Here is a 14,293-nt window from a genome sequence, read left to right as displayed (position 1 = left end):
AGCCAGCAGGCAGCGGCGGGCATGGGCCTGGCCAAGGACATGGGCTCGCAGTACGGGGCGGCCAGCCCGGCCTGGGCAGCGGCGCAACAAAGGAGCCACCCGGCCATGAGCCCGGGCAGCACCGCTCAGGCCCTCAGCAGGACCCAGGTAACCGCAGGGTGAGGGCCAGGGGCCCCCTCCCCTCCCGCATGTGGGTGGGTGGGCGGGTGGCAGGAGCCCCGATTTCCTTGCCGGCTTGGTTTCTTGTTGCTTAACTCCATGGCAAGGGGGTGTCCCCATGCCTGCCTCCGGCTGGGCTGGGGGGGCCTCAGTGGTGGGCTGGATGTAGGCCGTGGGCTGTGTCGCTTTTCTTCCAGCTTATTTGTGCCTCCCCTCAAGACACCAAGCCTTTGCCCTCTGCTTTGAGCCAGGGATTGCAGGGCCCCAGGCCCTAAGTGGGGTGGGGAGGGTGGGAGAATGGATGCAGAGGGAAGGTGGCTGCTTGTCTGACCACCCCAGCAGCACCCGGGAGCAGATATTGATCAGTCTCCATCAGGATTTTTTTCTTAATTATGTCTCTTTCTTCCCCCCACCCCCTCCAGAGCAAAGAGCTCTGTCCTCGCCTTTTTACCCAGATGAGTTCATTGTTGGGAAGGCGCTCCAAACACTGCCAGGTTGCTTCTGGCGGCTCAAAACGCGCGTGCCGTAGTGGCGAGGGTCCCCTGATCCGCCCCGAGATCTGTCCTGGACCTCGCTGGTGTGCGCGTGTCTGCTCCCCGCAACAAGAATAACCCGTTCGTAGAAGTGCGGGGGGTGTTTGGAGTGAGCCGTGCCCGTCCAGGCATGCATGGTCCCCAATTAGAGCAGCAGAGTTCTTGCTTTGTAGAAACAGGCCTAGCCCCTGAAAGCCCTGCTTGTTTGGACGAATGCAGGCGACTGATTAGCTAAATCCAATATATTACTAAATCAATAGATAGTAGATGATTGTTGGATGCTCTATATAGCTGGCTATTTTTTTGTCCTCCTCCAAAGTCGAGGGCTTGATTAGGAAGAGCTTTGCACTCTTGGTGTTTCTTGCTAGCAGTCTGAACCTAAAGAGTGACTTGATCTCCTTTGCAAGGTTTGGAATTTGAATTGTGGAGGTAAACTGGCTGTAATAGTCTCCAGACAGCTGCCTCTGAGTTGACATCTAATCTGCCATCTGATTGGCTCCTCTCTCACCATTGGGCATTTAGCACTGCTGATGTAAATAGAAGTGCTGAGCAATACAGTCACAAAAATTCTTGCCACAAATAATAACTGAGCAGTAGCACTCACAGATGCAAGGTTAAACGTTCTTAGAAGAAGCCGAAATAATGAGCAACCGTATCTACCTAGTGGAGGTTACATGTGGATCGACAGAAATTATGCCTGTGAACAGCATAGTGGAAAGCTAGCAGTATCTTCTTTATTTTTAATACAGTTGTTAGGTGACTTTTTTCCCCCTGGGCGTTGTTTTTAGATTTGTGTGTGCGCATTTTGCATTAATCAGATTTGATATAACAGCATTTTTAATAGCATGGTTTTGATGAGAGTTCAGTTCCATCAAGTGGTACTTAACGAACAAACCTTTATGGGTCCTGCTAAACATTTTAACATAGAAATGTCAAAAGAGACTAGATATTTTTAATTCTAATTTACGTCTAGTATATTCTTGATTTATTTTTGATATTTAACCCTGGTGATGTTGGTAATCATTTGTGTGTATGTGTGTGTGTTCTGTCTGTTTGTGGCACCTATATCAGAAAATATATCACGTGTTACACAAAGAGGAAAAAAGCCATTCAAGCAATACGTATGTTTTATTTCCTGTAATGAATTCAGGTCATTTAAAAAAAAAATAAAGGTTTTAAATTTGAATTGTGGTGCAGCAAGAAACTTCACCATTTAATTATTTTTCTGTACAGAAAATGAAATTATGCTTGCTTTTCCTACAGAAAAATAAATTGTATTTAAAAGCAATAACGCACCTAAGGTTTGTGGGATTCTTTTCCTCCTCAACTAGGTTTTGCTATTAAGAGTTGCTAATTTTTTAACAGCTTTTCCAAATTTGGAAATACTGTATAGAAATAAGCAAAGATGTACACTTCTGAGGATAACAGCCACCTGGATTTTACTATATAAGAAAGAAGCGTGTCGTAGAGAAGATATTGCTTGCTTGATGGACTAATTTTAATTTAATAATAATAATGATGTGGCCTTGCATGGATAGAAAAAGGTGTTTGTCTATTGTCTGCAGACTACAATTGTCCTACTTTTACTTTCTATTGCATTTTTTCCCCAGCTGTTCCTGATGGAAAGATAAGGATTTCGTAAGGTTATTTTTTTCCCCTGTTTAATACACTTTGGTGAAAAGGGTCATAAGAAATCATAAAGTTTTGAATCTTCATATACATAACCTTACATAATTAATTTTAAAAGATCTGCATTGTCAGCTTGGTTTAAAATGTAGGTAGTATAACATTTATAGCTGTAAAAGCTAAGAAAAATGTACGGGGACATATGTAGGTGTATGTGCTATTTCTTCATGGCAGAAATTGTTACCAGTGTGGGGGGTTTTTATTATTGGAATTGAGAGTAAATTCATTCATTATGTTCTCAGTGTGACCCTTGGAAATATATATTTTTTATATATATTTATAGGTCTATGTTTTGTCTCACAATTAGAAATTTATTTTAGGTACCTTTACAATATGTAAGTTGTGGCTTGTGAAAGACAGGCTGGCCAGATGCTGTTCTTTGATATTCCCCATTATATTTGTTAAAAATGGCATCAGTGTTTTTGTTCCTTTTGTTCCTACTTCTATCATCAGACTAGTTTATAATATATAATGAATAGAAATTTAGCTAGATTCAAATCGGTGGTTACTAAAAAAAATAAAAGCTTTGTATCAAATGGAAAATGATAATTTTCTGTTACTGGTAGCAAGTAATATTTAGTAAACATATATATGTTAATATTAACATGCATAGACAGAGACCAGCACATGTGCACATATATCTTCTGGTACCTTTAATGAGTGCCGAAATTGTACATTTTTAGCATGTGTGAAATGGAACATTTAATGTAGCATTTGAGCTTAATGTCTGTGATGTTTTTCTGTTTCACATGTTGAATGCATGCGTGTGTGTGTAATTAAAAATGTGTCTTATCATGTGTCTGTAATGCAAGTTATGATTGGATCGAGGACATGTAAAAACTATTGCCCTGGGAGTGGGAGGCAAGCCTGAAATGGCTATGGAAGACACTGCTATCTCTGGGAGGTTATTTTTCTTAATGTGCAGGGCAGAAGATTTTTGCTTTGAGAGAGAATTTCTGCTTGACTCATTCAGTTATTTTAAGGATTTTTTTTTACTTCAGTTTCATTGATCTATTCGCCTAACAGATACGATTTGTAGTTTGAAGAAGAAGCTGAAGAAAGGAAGAAGCACAAATATGCAAAGCACCTGGATACTATTCATACTACAAAATTATTTTGGTTGTAAATAAGTTAAGCGGGAGTAATGACATCTTGTCAGCCATTTGATTACTGAGTGCTTACTTGACAATATATAATCCAAATATTTGTAGTCATGTGACTTTTGTCTACTCTTAATGTCAAGTTCTATAATAGGGGGTTAACACATTAGGTTAGGTGTGTATTGTATGTGCCTACACAGGGAGAACTTGTCTTTTTAAAGAGTATTAGATTACACAGGACACAGACTGATTGTTAGAAAAATTCATGCATCAGAACTTTTTTTTTATTTGTAGGGGTTTTTTTCCCACTACTGAGTGTCCTGTTTTCCAGCCCCACAACTCATCCCAATTCCAAATGGGCCTGATTCTGAATAGCCTCTTGTGCCAGTTCCATTGTTTTAAGATGTGAGTTTTGTCGTAATAAGCACTGAAGGGTGAGGTCCTGTGTCTGGGGACCATTAGACAGCTCTCACCATGGGTCACTGATTCTCAATATGTTAATGGAAAAACAAGGTTCCTTTTCCCTGCATGTTTATCCAAAAACAGTTTCCTAGATGCATTCTCTGTCCCAAAATAGCAATAGGGTCAATTAGTAGCATCTTTATGTATTGCAGTTATATATTTGACACCTTGTGGTTTGGTGTTCAGTTATTGGTTTCTATGGTAGTGGTTAAATGTACAAATTGAACAGCAGGACTCTGTGTATAAAATACAGTAAGTAAAGAGTAGTGCAATATTTTGTATTATCCTCTCCTTCACATTAGACTTCTACAGCTGAGTAGTCAATTAATGTTTTTCTAGTATTCTAATCCAAGCTTGTGGGAAGAAAAACTAATGCATTTACTCTGTTGTCATGTTCTTTGGATGCATATAATTTTAAAAAAATCAAGATTGCCAGCTGCTTAAGCTCATTGTCAAGCATAGTCTACCTAATGTTACTGTTTAATTTGAAATACAGTGTTTTTAAAAACAAACAGCAAAATTAGATGAAGGTCTAAATAAGCAAAACAAGTTTTTAGGAGGCATGGAAAGGCCTGTTTTTATTTATTTATTTATTTTTTATTTCTGTGTCCAAGAAACGTATAACATTAACTTTGGGTGTTACAAAATTCTCACTGACATATTAAGTAGCAGTATTTTATTTATTCCTTGGTTAGTGTCCTCAACCTTTTTGGAACATGGGTACAATCTTACATTTCAATGCCTTTTTAAAATGTCCCATTTAAAGATGATTATCTGTGGGTATGTAAAGCAGTGTTACCACATTTAGTGTGAATGCATGCTCAAGGCTTGAGAATTTCAGCTCCCAGTAGTGTTTAAATGTGGTAGGTTAACTTGCCAGAATATATCAGAATATATTTTAGCATTGTGATTAGTAGATTTGAAAAAATAAGATTCCCTCCTCCCCTTCCTTCTCCCCTTTCTCCTCCTCCCCCAAATATTGAGGCTATTTACATAGTACTAAATACACTTTTGGTAGGACTGGGTGAGCACTTATGCTAATCAAACTTGAATTACTAATATACCTTTGTGATTTTCAAATTTGCTTTGAAAACAGATTAAAAATATTTGAGTATCAAACATTGTTGGCTTTATATTGCATTGCACAGTACTGACTCCAGGAAGTAAAATGAATTCATTAAAAACTCATCGAGCTAACTGATATAGTAGTAGGACAGACAGCATCAGATTTAAAAAAATGCTTAAAAGCAAATTCTTATCTCTGTTACTAGAAATACCTTTTTGATTTATTTAAACTGACAGATCTTTAAATATCTAATGTCAATATCCGTATCCCAGATACTATATTTACTCTCTTTATTTCTCTTATCTTGGGCAATAAAAATAGATTAGCCAATTTCACACATTCATATTATGTTTCGCACTCAAGTTCTCAAGTATTAGCACAATGCTGCGATATGCATACTTTAAAAAAATTCTTGTTCTGTTGTGTGGCTGGATTTCTAATCTGAAGTTGCATTTTTTTTAGGATTCATTAGGAACTTAATTTCTTAGCTAAAAAAGATGAAATTCATCCCTGTTTTGAGTCCCAGTAAAACCAGAGATATCACACTAGGGATGAATTTCTGCATACACAGTCCGTCCTACAAATACAAGGTAATGAGTTCCTATATGACCAGTTTTAACTGTAACAATAGTGCTTCACTTCTTTGATCCAAATGTGTTTTATAGGTGGATGTGATTATTTCTGTTTTATAGATTTTGAAAGTGAGGTGCTGAGTGGGTGATATGCCTGAAGTCAAACAGCCATTGACACAGTTGGAATGAAACCACTGTTTTAGTAATATGTAGACAGAACCCAATTTTGGTGCCCGTATTACTAGGCTCTTCTAAAAATCCATCATTCCTATGGAGGGTGAAATTGGTGTTAGGAGACCCAGTAGCAAAGACAGTAGAATTTTCCCTCAGCAGGATATTAAGCTTTGCAGACATCCGTACTTTGCTTATTCGGGCAGTAGGAAAGGCAAATGTGACTCTGTGAAGCTGGACACTCGTTCTTCATGTTAGCATAGTCATCTTGAATTTTGAATTATAGTTCCTCTCTTTCAGCAGTCTGTATTTTGTATTGTTTTATTATCATGCTCTCATTATTGCCTGTGGGAAAACTTTTGGGTTTGTACGTATTTAACTGAGGTCACAGTAACTATGAATGGGTATATGTGAGGGCTTAGTATGGACCACAGAACATTCATTTTTGTTAAACAAAATGGAAAGAATCCTGGTTGATTTTCAGAGACCACTGAGTTTATGGAGCTCCTTGATAGGATAATGCCTTTTAATTGTAAGCTGAACAAATTGTATACAGATATCAGTAAGACAATGGCTATTGGACCCCACAGTATACAATTTGAAGTTACTTTTCAGAGTAAAACTGTTAAGTGATGGTACCTGTGTTCCAGGTTGGAATTTGATGAAATGCAGAATCAAGGGAGCTTTTTGTCATAGGTGACGTACTATATTTTTTACAAAAAGGTTTTTATTTGACAAGCATCTATGAGAAAATCTTGAAGTAGCTAGCTATGGCTGCAGCCATCTCATTTTTTTAAACTGAGATGCAAATGAGACTGTTCCTTTTCTTTTTTTTCTTTGCCTTCTATTCTGACTTTAGAAATTTTGTACTTGTTAAATTGAGCTCTATCGCAGATCAGACTTTTTATCTTGGGAATACAGCATCTTGAACACCTGTCCTTCTAGCAAACTTTGTATGTTCTGCTCTGAAGTTATTGGTCATTTGGAGATACCCAGAGAAGAATTTGAATTTCTTTTGCACAGAGTTACTGTCCTAGAGACGGTGTTCAAAAGTTTTGTCTGTGTATCTTTCTTAAATTTGTTGTTGAATCTTTCTGCTGTGGAAAGCATCTAAGAAGAATGTAGGTGGAAGGTGCCTTGATATGTATGCCAAATCTTTTTAGCTAATACCAAATCTGGAGAAGTTTAAGAAGATGAGACTGCTATTAAGTTTATGAGCAGAAAGTATCTAATCAATTGATATTGAATTGATTTCCTGGCTCCATAACTATTCTTGTGGAATTACATTGAGTACAGAGATACCAGCATTTTATCTACCTTTCATGTTACTACTTATTTGGAAATCACCATGTTTTTGCAACTTTTTAAGATTTAGTATCAGTAGAAGGATATAACCAGTTTACCAGTCTCCATTATCTAATTTTAGGCATATTACTTGTTTTTATGCTTCTGAACTTGGCAAACAGGGCTTTGAGGATAAGAATTCAGCACTGTTCTTTTTTTGTACCTCTGTCTCAACCCTTCCTGCTTTGTTTCACTTCTTAAATCTGAATAGGCAATTTTATTAAGGACAGTATTGAATTTATATTTATATTAAATGGTCCAAAATGCAATTGATAATAAAAAATTCAGACTCCCCTTCTCTCAAGTTGTTGATATGAGACATTTGTAGTTTTCTTTGTCAGTGTCTGATGGTGAAATAATTTAATGCAAGTGTTGGTTAATGGGGGAGGAAAAAATCCAGCTTCAGCTCGTTACTAAAATATTTTATTTTGAAAAATATATTTATGTGTGGGGTGGGGGGGTTGCTTGTTACTTGTATTTTCTATCACTTTTGTTTTCCTTCTTCCTTATTTACTGAAAATAGGGGAAAAGGAGCAATTTTATCCTGACCAAAATATATTTTTGGTGAAAACTATTCATCATTTCATTACTAGTAAGATCTTTTCAGCCTTTATTTTTTTGGTGTTGTTAATCATAGTATATGGGATTTTTTTCCTTAAGAGCCCTGTTATAACTGGATTTTAAAGTACTCCCTATGCAAAGTAAATTTACCATTTTGCGAGTTTGCTTTATAACATGGTATCTCTTGTCTGTGTTATAACATGATTCAGCTTTGCCTATACACAAAGGATCAGAAGCATTTCACAGCTGTATTGCTGAATCAGTTTAAAAGTCCTTTAAAAATGAGCGGTGTAACTAAGACCAGGTCCGACTGCAAATTTTGCTGCTAAAGCTGTGTTGGTTACAAGTGTGAAATAAATCTCAAGCCTATATAGCTATGCTAAATCACCCTGCTTTCCCCAATGTAAATGTGTTTTATACCAGAATCTTTTCGTTGTTCTAACTTACATTGTTAGGGTACTATATTGGCAAAATAGTCATTTCCTTTTTTCCCCCCTTTTGATGCAAGCTGGATTTCTGTAGGGGTCTTTACTGGTATAGCGATCCCAGGTTAACTCTGCTAGCAAAGGTTGAGAAGTGCGGACTAGCCTTAAAAGGACTATTTGGTCGCATTATAATTAAGGACGTTCAGATTTACGCATTTGATGTGCAGAAGACTATTCTTTTATAGTACAAACCTTGGCATGGCAATTGGCTTAAGCGAACCTTTAAATACAGTTCTGAGGCAGCTCTTGATGAAGGCAATAAAGAAAATCAGGTCTAAAAAATCTGTCAAGAAATCACCATTTAAAAAATACTTGTGCTTTTGAAGTTCCATTCCTAATGCATAGTCTTGTGTAACCCCACTAACTTGGGAGGAGTAGTGCCTACTTAAATCAGCAGTAAATGTGACCATTTCTGAGTATGTGGCAAAGCTTTAGAAAGGTAGAATTGAATAGGTGGTGAAATTGGGACATTTTCACCATCCTGATATCATTTATGAGTTTCTTTTATATTTGTTTAACTTAAATTTCCCATATAACAAGCAAAGGTAATATTTACTTGTTTATATAGAGTGCTTTGAGTTCTTTGGTTACAAGGTGCTTTTTAAATGCAAAGTATCATTCAATTCTATATTAGCATAATTCTGCTAGCCAATTGTCATATTTTCTGAGAAGGGGGGAAGATGGATTGCGCATTGATTACTTTTCTTTCTTGGAAAGAATTTGAGATAGCTGTCCTTCAGATTGATTGTTTGGTTCGTTAGATTGTCAGGCTTATTTATTTGTAAGTGAGGTATTGAAATGTCAACTCTGAAATTTTCTTTTGAAAACAAGATTGGGAATTGTAGTTCTTAAATGGTATTCTTTTAAGGTTAAAAATAGAGATAAGGAGGTTTGTTTTGACAGCGTCTAAGGAATTTGCTGGTTTTATTTGCAACTTCTTGATTCAAATGGAAATATGGTTGGATCTGTGTATTCCATGTGTAACAGTTTGTCTCAAGTGTTTTTGGATATTCTTTGTTTACATGAAATACTAAGTACTGAGGTTTTATTTTACATTCAGTCAAGTTTGTTTGCAGAAAGTAATTTGCTTGTTTTTGTGATCCTATTCAGCACTGCTTAAGCAAAAATTCTGAATATAGTAGAATAGGTCCTTAAAAAAAATAACACCTTTTCAAAAGGCAATGAATGGGTGTACAGGAGGTTATGTAAAATGAACTGAATCGATTGCTGTTTAGCAAGAATTTATTCTGAAAAATAAAAATGTTTGGCACCAGATTTGAGAGAACTTCAGTCACATTGCAGCAATAAGACACCAATTTTGCTTGACAAAAATTGATTTTATTTAGTTGTTCCTTTTAAAAAAAAACAAACCAACAACCAAAAAGATGTAGTAGATTTCTGTGGCATAAATACTTTCTTCTTGCCATGTTTATTGCCAGTGAATTTCACCCCCAATATATTGGTAAGTGCCAGTTGGCTATATGTTGTCTGTGTTGGTTTTTTTTAATTTTTGTGGATTTTAGGAAAGAGCATCCTCAAATAATGTTAGGTTGCTGTTTAGATTTTTTGAGAGGTGTGTGATGCAGCCAAGGAGGGGAGGCTGGAATCTGGAGTTAATTATAAATGGCATTTTTGTAGTGTCTGTAAAAGTTTCACACATGAAGCAAACTAGTTAGTTTGCATGGCATCACATGATCAAAATATTTTTCTCCTCGCTGCTGCCAGAAGCTATCTATTGCTTTTCAACAATCTCGCTTGTTGGGCACCACGCCAAGATGTTTAAGACAGCCCCTTACGTGAGCTGTTCCATTCTTAACCTCTTTGACTGAAGTGCCATGACCTTCACATATGTAGATTAGCCATGTGCTCTGTGAATTGAAACTTGCTGCCTCAGGAAGAAAGGGTTTTTCTTTTTATTCCTTAGGGAATTTGACAGCCATTCATCCCTGACCTGGGCAGAGGTAATGCAAGGAAATTGGATTCAAATGGAATGCATATAGATAACACATGGAGGCAGTATATACAGACAAGCAGCTTTTCTACCTTTCAGAGAATGGAATAATCCAGTGAGAAGATAAGGTGTTGATCTGGATGCTATAAAAAACAACTGTAAAAAGAGAAGTTTGGGGGATACTTTATTTATTTCAAGTGGTAGCTCTTACTTGTACATTGCTTAGCTGTACCTCAAACAATGCTTTCTTTTTTACCCTTTTACCATTCATAATAGTTTGAAGCTATTTTTTTCTCCCTTTCCATTCTATGAAGAATCTGATTTATAATATTAGAAAACATTGCTGATTTGGGTATTTTAAAGACATTTGTCTTTTAAGTTCTGTGTATTAGCTTGCATATTTCATCAATAGACTCTACTCTCAGTAAAAACATACTGGCCACATGCAGTTATTTTATTTCTCTTTCCTGAAATCATGAAGTTAACATGTATTGATTCATTTGTAATCTTGGTCATGGTGCAAATAAAATTTTCTTCTGAATCGGCCATAGCTGTTGCTGCATTATAGAAGTCTTGGAAATTTGATTGTGGTAAAGTATATTTGTTCTGTAAAAAATAGTGACAATATTTTAGTGCTAAAGTTTATTTTGTGGTGTTTTTAATATTAAACCCATTTTTTCTAATAACCTCCCTAACTAGACTATCATTTACAGGCTTGACATGAATAGCAATCTCAGATTTAACTGTAATATAAAAAAACCCCAAAATCCAAACCAAAAAAGCCCATAATTTTAAGTCATTCAGAAGTAAAGCTCTCAATTGAATCTAGTGCTTCCTCTGCAGAGGAAGGGCTGGTTAGGGCAGAGAACAGCCTGTTGTTGAAGCCCATGTTGTAGGAATGATTTTCATGCAATTCCTAGAGTGTTGTATAATTGTCAACTTTTAAAATAAATTTCCAGAGACAATGTTCCAATTAAACCAGGGATCTAGGACAGTAAGACATCAGCTGTTTGTTTGTGAATGCTGGTGAATATTGGAGTATTTGTTGTGAATTCAGAACAATGTAGTACAGTTTGTGGTGCTTGGAGGAGCCTGGTCCCAGGGGCTAAAGGTAGGGCTGGGACACCTGTGCCCATATGGGAGAAAAGGGGAGAAGGGCAATTTTGTACCCTGTGCAGGGAGTGGAAAGCATCCAAGTGCCTGATGTAGCGGGGATGGGTGAGTGGCTAGGGAGGGTAGTGCCTGTGTGTTCAGTGCAGGGTGTGTGGCCCCAGCCTGCAGGGTGTGTGGCCCCTGGCTGCTAAGAGGTTGTACAGCCCTGGCCTAAACACTTGTTAAAATTTCTTTTTTTATTGGGGTAGTGCCTAGGAATCCAGTCGGAGGCACTGATCACACTGTACAAAATATAACAAAGTGCCTGCTCAAAAAAGCTTAGAAGCTTGAATGTTCATCCAGGCTATGAGTTACCCTTCCGTTTTTCCAGTGGCCATGCCGATGACCCATCTCATCTGTGACTCCAGAAGTCTCTTCTTATCTCATGCGTTACTATTGAGGAAAAATGAGAATGGACTGTTAGTGTGTTTGAGGAAAGGACAGTGTGTTCATTTATCTGGTTTGTATCTTTAGTCCACAGAATTTCTGCCAGTTTTGCAGTGGGCTAGGGTGGCTCTAAAGTTCTGCCTTCTTTTCCCTTTGAAGGCAATAAAAGCCTGTTGTTGGTGATCCCCTCTTTTTTTTCCTTCCTTCCCACATACACCTATTGTATTATCTTCTTTCTGATTTTTTTGGTTCTCCTTTGTCTTTCAAAATAGTTTCTTTCTGTAATTCTGTCTCCATTTCTCTTCCCCTATGTCCCTTAAAATTAATGAGATATGTGGGACCGTACCATATTTTCTCAGCCCTCTGCCACTGTAGAATTAGGTAATGATGAGGTAATACAACTATACATTGAAGAAGGAGAAGGCTTCTGCCTGTTCTTTGTACTCCTCCCTGCTTTTGACCTATATTTTGTTCTGTTCTGTACTCCAGAGAATCAGCAGGAACATCAGTGTTGCTAAGGGGTAGAATGATTGAGGGGAGGAGTATTCAGCAGCCAGCTACTTCAATAACTCAACATAGCCACCTCTACTGATAGCAGGTCAGAGTTTCATTTAAGTAAAAACCTCAGGTAACATGTGCTGCTAAGGTATTTTATGCACAGGAAGACCTAATCCTTGTTCCAAAAACTTAGACATTTTAGACTACACCACCTTTTTCAAGATTCTTCTTAGTATGTTAATGCTGTGCATAGAGTACATTAAGAAATTGTTTCACTTTCCATCATATGTCCAGGGAGGAAAAAAAAGGGTGCAGTCCTACCTTTTATAATTAAGTCATTTCACAGATATAAGCAGTTCTTTTCAAAACTCAAAAAACTTTTTCTGCTATACCTTTAAATAGTGAAAAGTAACTCAAACTTCACTGAAAACAGCCTTTTAAATAAGAAAGAAAACTGCGAAGTTAATCTTTCTCAGATTTTATCACTTTTTTCCTCCTTTAATTCTATATGGGGAACAATTATTATACTTCAGAATAGTCCCAGAAGACACATTGTTTTGCCTTTGAAGGTAATTCTTTAGGTTTGAAAAAACAGAGACCTTGACTGCTGCTTCTTTCTGTCCCTTGTCTCTGCCCACTGTTTCAGGAAAGGCCCATTTTAAGGTACTGTCAAGTTTTTTTTCTATCATGCTTAAATAGCTGAACTGATGTCAAGGGAAAATATAAATTTTGCCAACTTTTGGATCTTTCTTCTGCTTACTGGTCTTCTTGAAGGAACTGGTCTTGTTCTAAAATCAGACACTGATCAGAAGGTTGCCTAAATTATTCTCCTTTTCAGAGGCGCCCTTTAACTTCCTCCCCTTCTCTTGGTCCAAACACTGATATTTCAAATACAGAGGAGAGAAAACTTAGAGGTAAGTAATATACTTTTAAAAAGTTCAAATGGCTTTTCAAATATTCTGTATCCTTTTTTGTTCTAAAAATGTTCTTTGGTCTGATAGTCTGTTAACAATTTGATCTTTTTTTTTTGTTATACCCCTTGATCTGAGGTTTCTAATCACCCCTCACTTATCTTCTGGAACTTGTAAACAATAGGGCCATGGACCATGGTGATAACCAGATGCAGTGCTTTTCATCAAATTTATATTACTTTACATTGAGGTCCTCTTGAAGAGAGAAAGGAAGTCTTGGAGGCAAAGGCTTCAGGTGGCTGTGAAATTATTAAAAAAAAAAAATTCCTCGAAGTAATACAACTTTTTGGGATTTTTACTTTCTTAAAATACATGGGCCAAGATAGGTCTGGACCAAACTATCAGGTTATCCTCAAATGTGTCAAGATGGTAAGACCAAGCTACACCATGGTTGAAAATTAGGATACACATCTTCTCTACTGTCTGCCCCACTGACTCCATACCTCCTCTCTTCTTAAATTCTTTAGATTACTCCATCTGCTATCCCCAGTAGAGCAGTCTGTAGCATCTTGACTGCCATTTCAGATTCAGAGTTTGGAAATGCATAGGGAATCTTGAATATTTTTAAATTTATTTTCAAAGTCACTATTCAGACATCTAGCAAAAGATCTGGATGCCTTGTCAGCAGAGGCAGGATCAGTTTTTCTTGACTCCTGAAAATCAGAAGTTACAGCTGATGATAGTAAGTCTTCTAGTAATAGGAGGGCCAGTGGGGAAAGAGTTAAAATAATGAATATTTTCTATTCCTAACAAACGTAAAATATTTATTAAACTAAATAATCGTGCAAGTTATGTGGATATCAAACTTGAATCTGGCAGAAAAGAGTTAGTTATTCTGAGGTTTTCTACTTAAATCCACGTTTTTATATTTCTGTGTGGCCTTATTGTTAGCATCAGGCACTTGGTAATAATGCTTTGCACTGTTATAGCACCTTGCATCTGAGACTCTCAAAGCACTTTACAAACATTAATGGGTTTAGCCACTCATCAGTGGCACTGGACAGGGAGGAACTGAGAAGTGATATTGAATGGTCAAGAACCTGATTTTTTTTTTTTTTTCAGAAATGCACAACATCTACTCATTCCTTGGGAGGAAAAACCTGCAGCATCCTTATAGGCTCGGCAGTGCTACACTGGCTAGCGCTACAGAAGAAAGAGACTTGGGGGTCATCATTGATCACAAGATGAACATGAG

The 14,293-nt window shown here is 37.2% G+C and overlaps 1 protein-coding gene across 1 annotated transcript in view; it reads left to right on the top strand.

Moving 5' to 3' along the window:
* The first annotated feature begins 21 nt into the window (after nucleotides 1–21).
* ARID1B (AT-rich interaction domain 1B) overlaps nucleotides 22–14,293 on the top strand; it is a 447,671-nt gene continuing 433,399 nt past the window's right edge. The window contains exon 1 of the mRNA XM_019548627.1: nucleotides 22–147. Within this exon, the coding sequence (XP_019404172.1) occupies nucleotides 22–147 (126 nt within the window). The remainder of the gene's footprint in view (nucleotides 148–14,293) is intronic.

This window comes from Crocodylus porosus, unplaced genomic scaffold, assembly GCF_001723895.1.
Source record: "Crocodylus porosus isolate Cpor-Errol unplaced genomic scaffold, CroPor_comp1, whole genome shotgun sequence".
Taxonomy (NCBI): Eukaryota; Metazoa; Chordata; order Crocodylia; family Crocodylidae; genus Crocodylus; species Crocodylus porosus.
The sequence above is the reverse complement of the archived record's forward strand: the minus strand, read 5'-3'. Positions and strand labels throughout refer to the sequence as shown.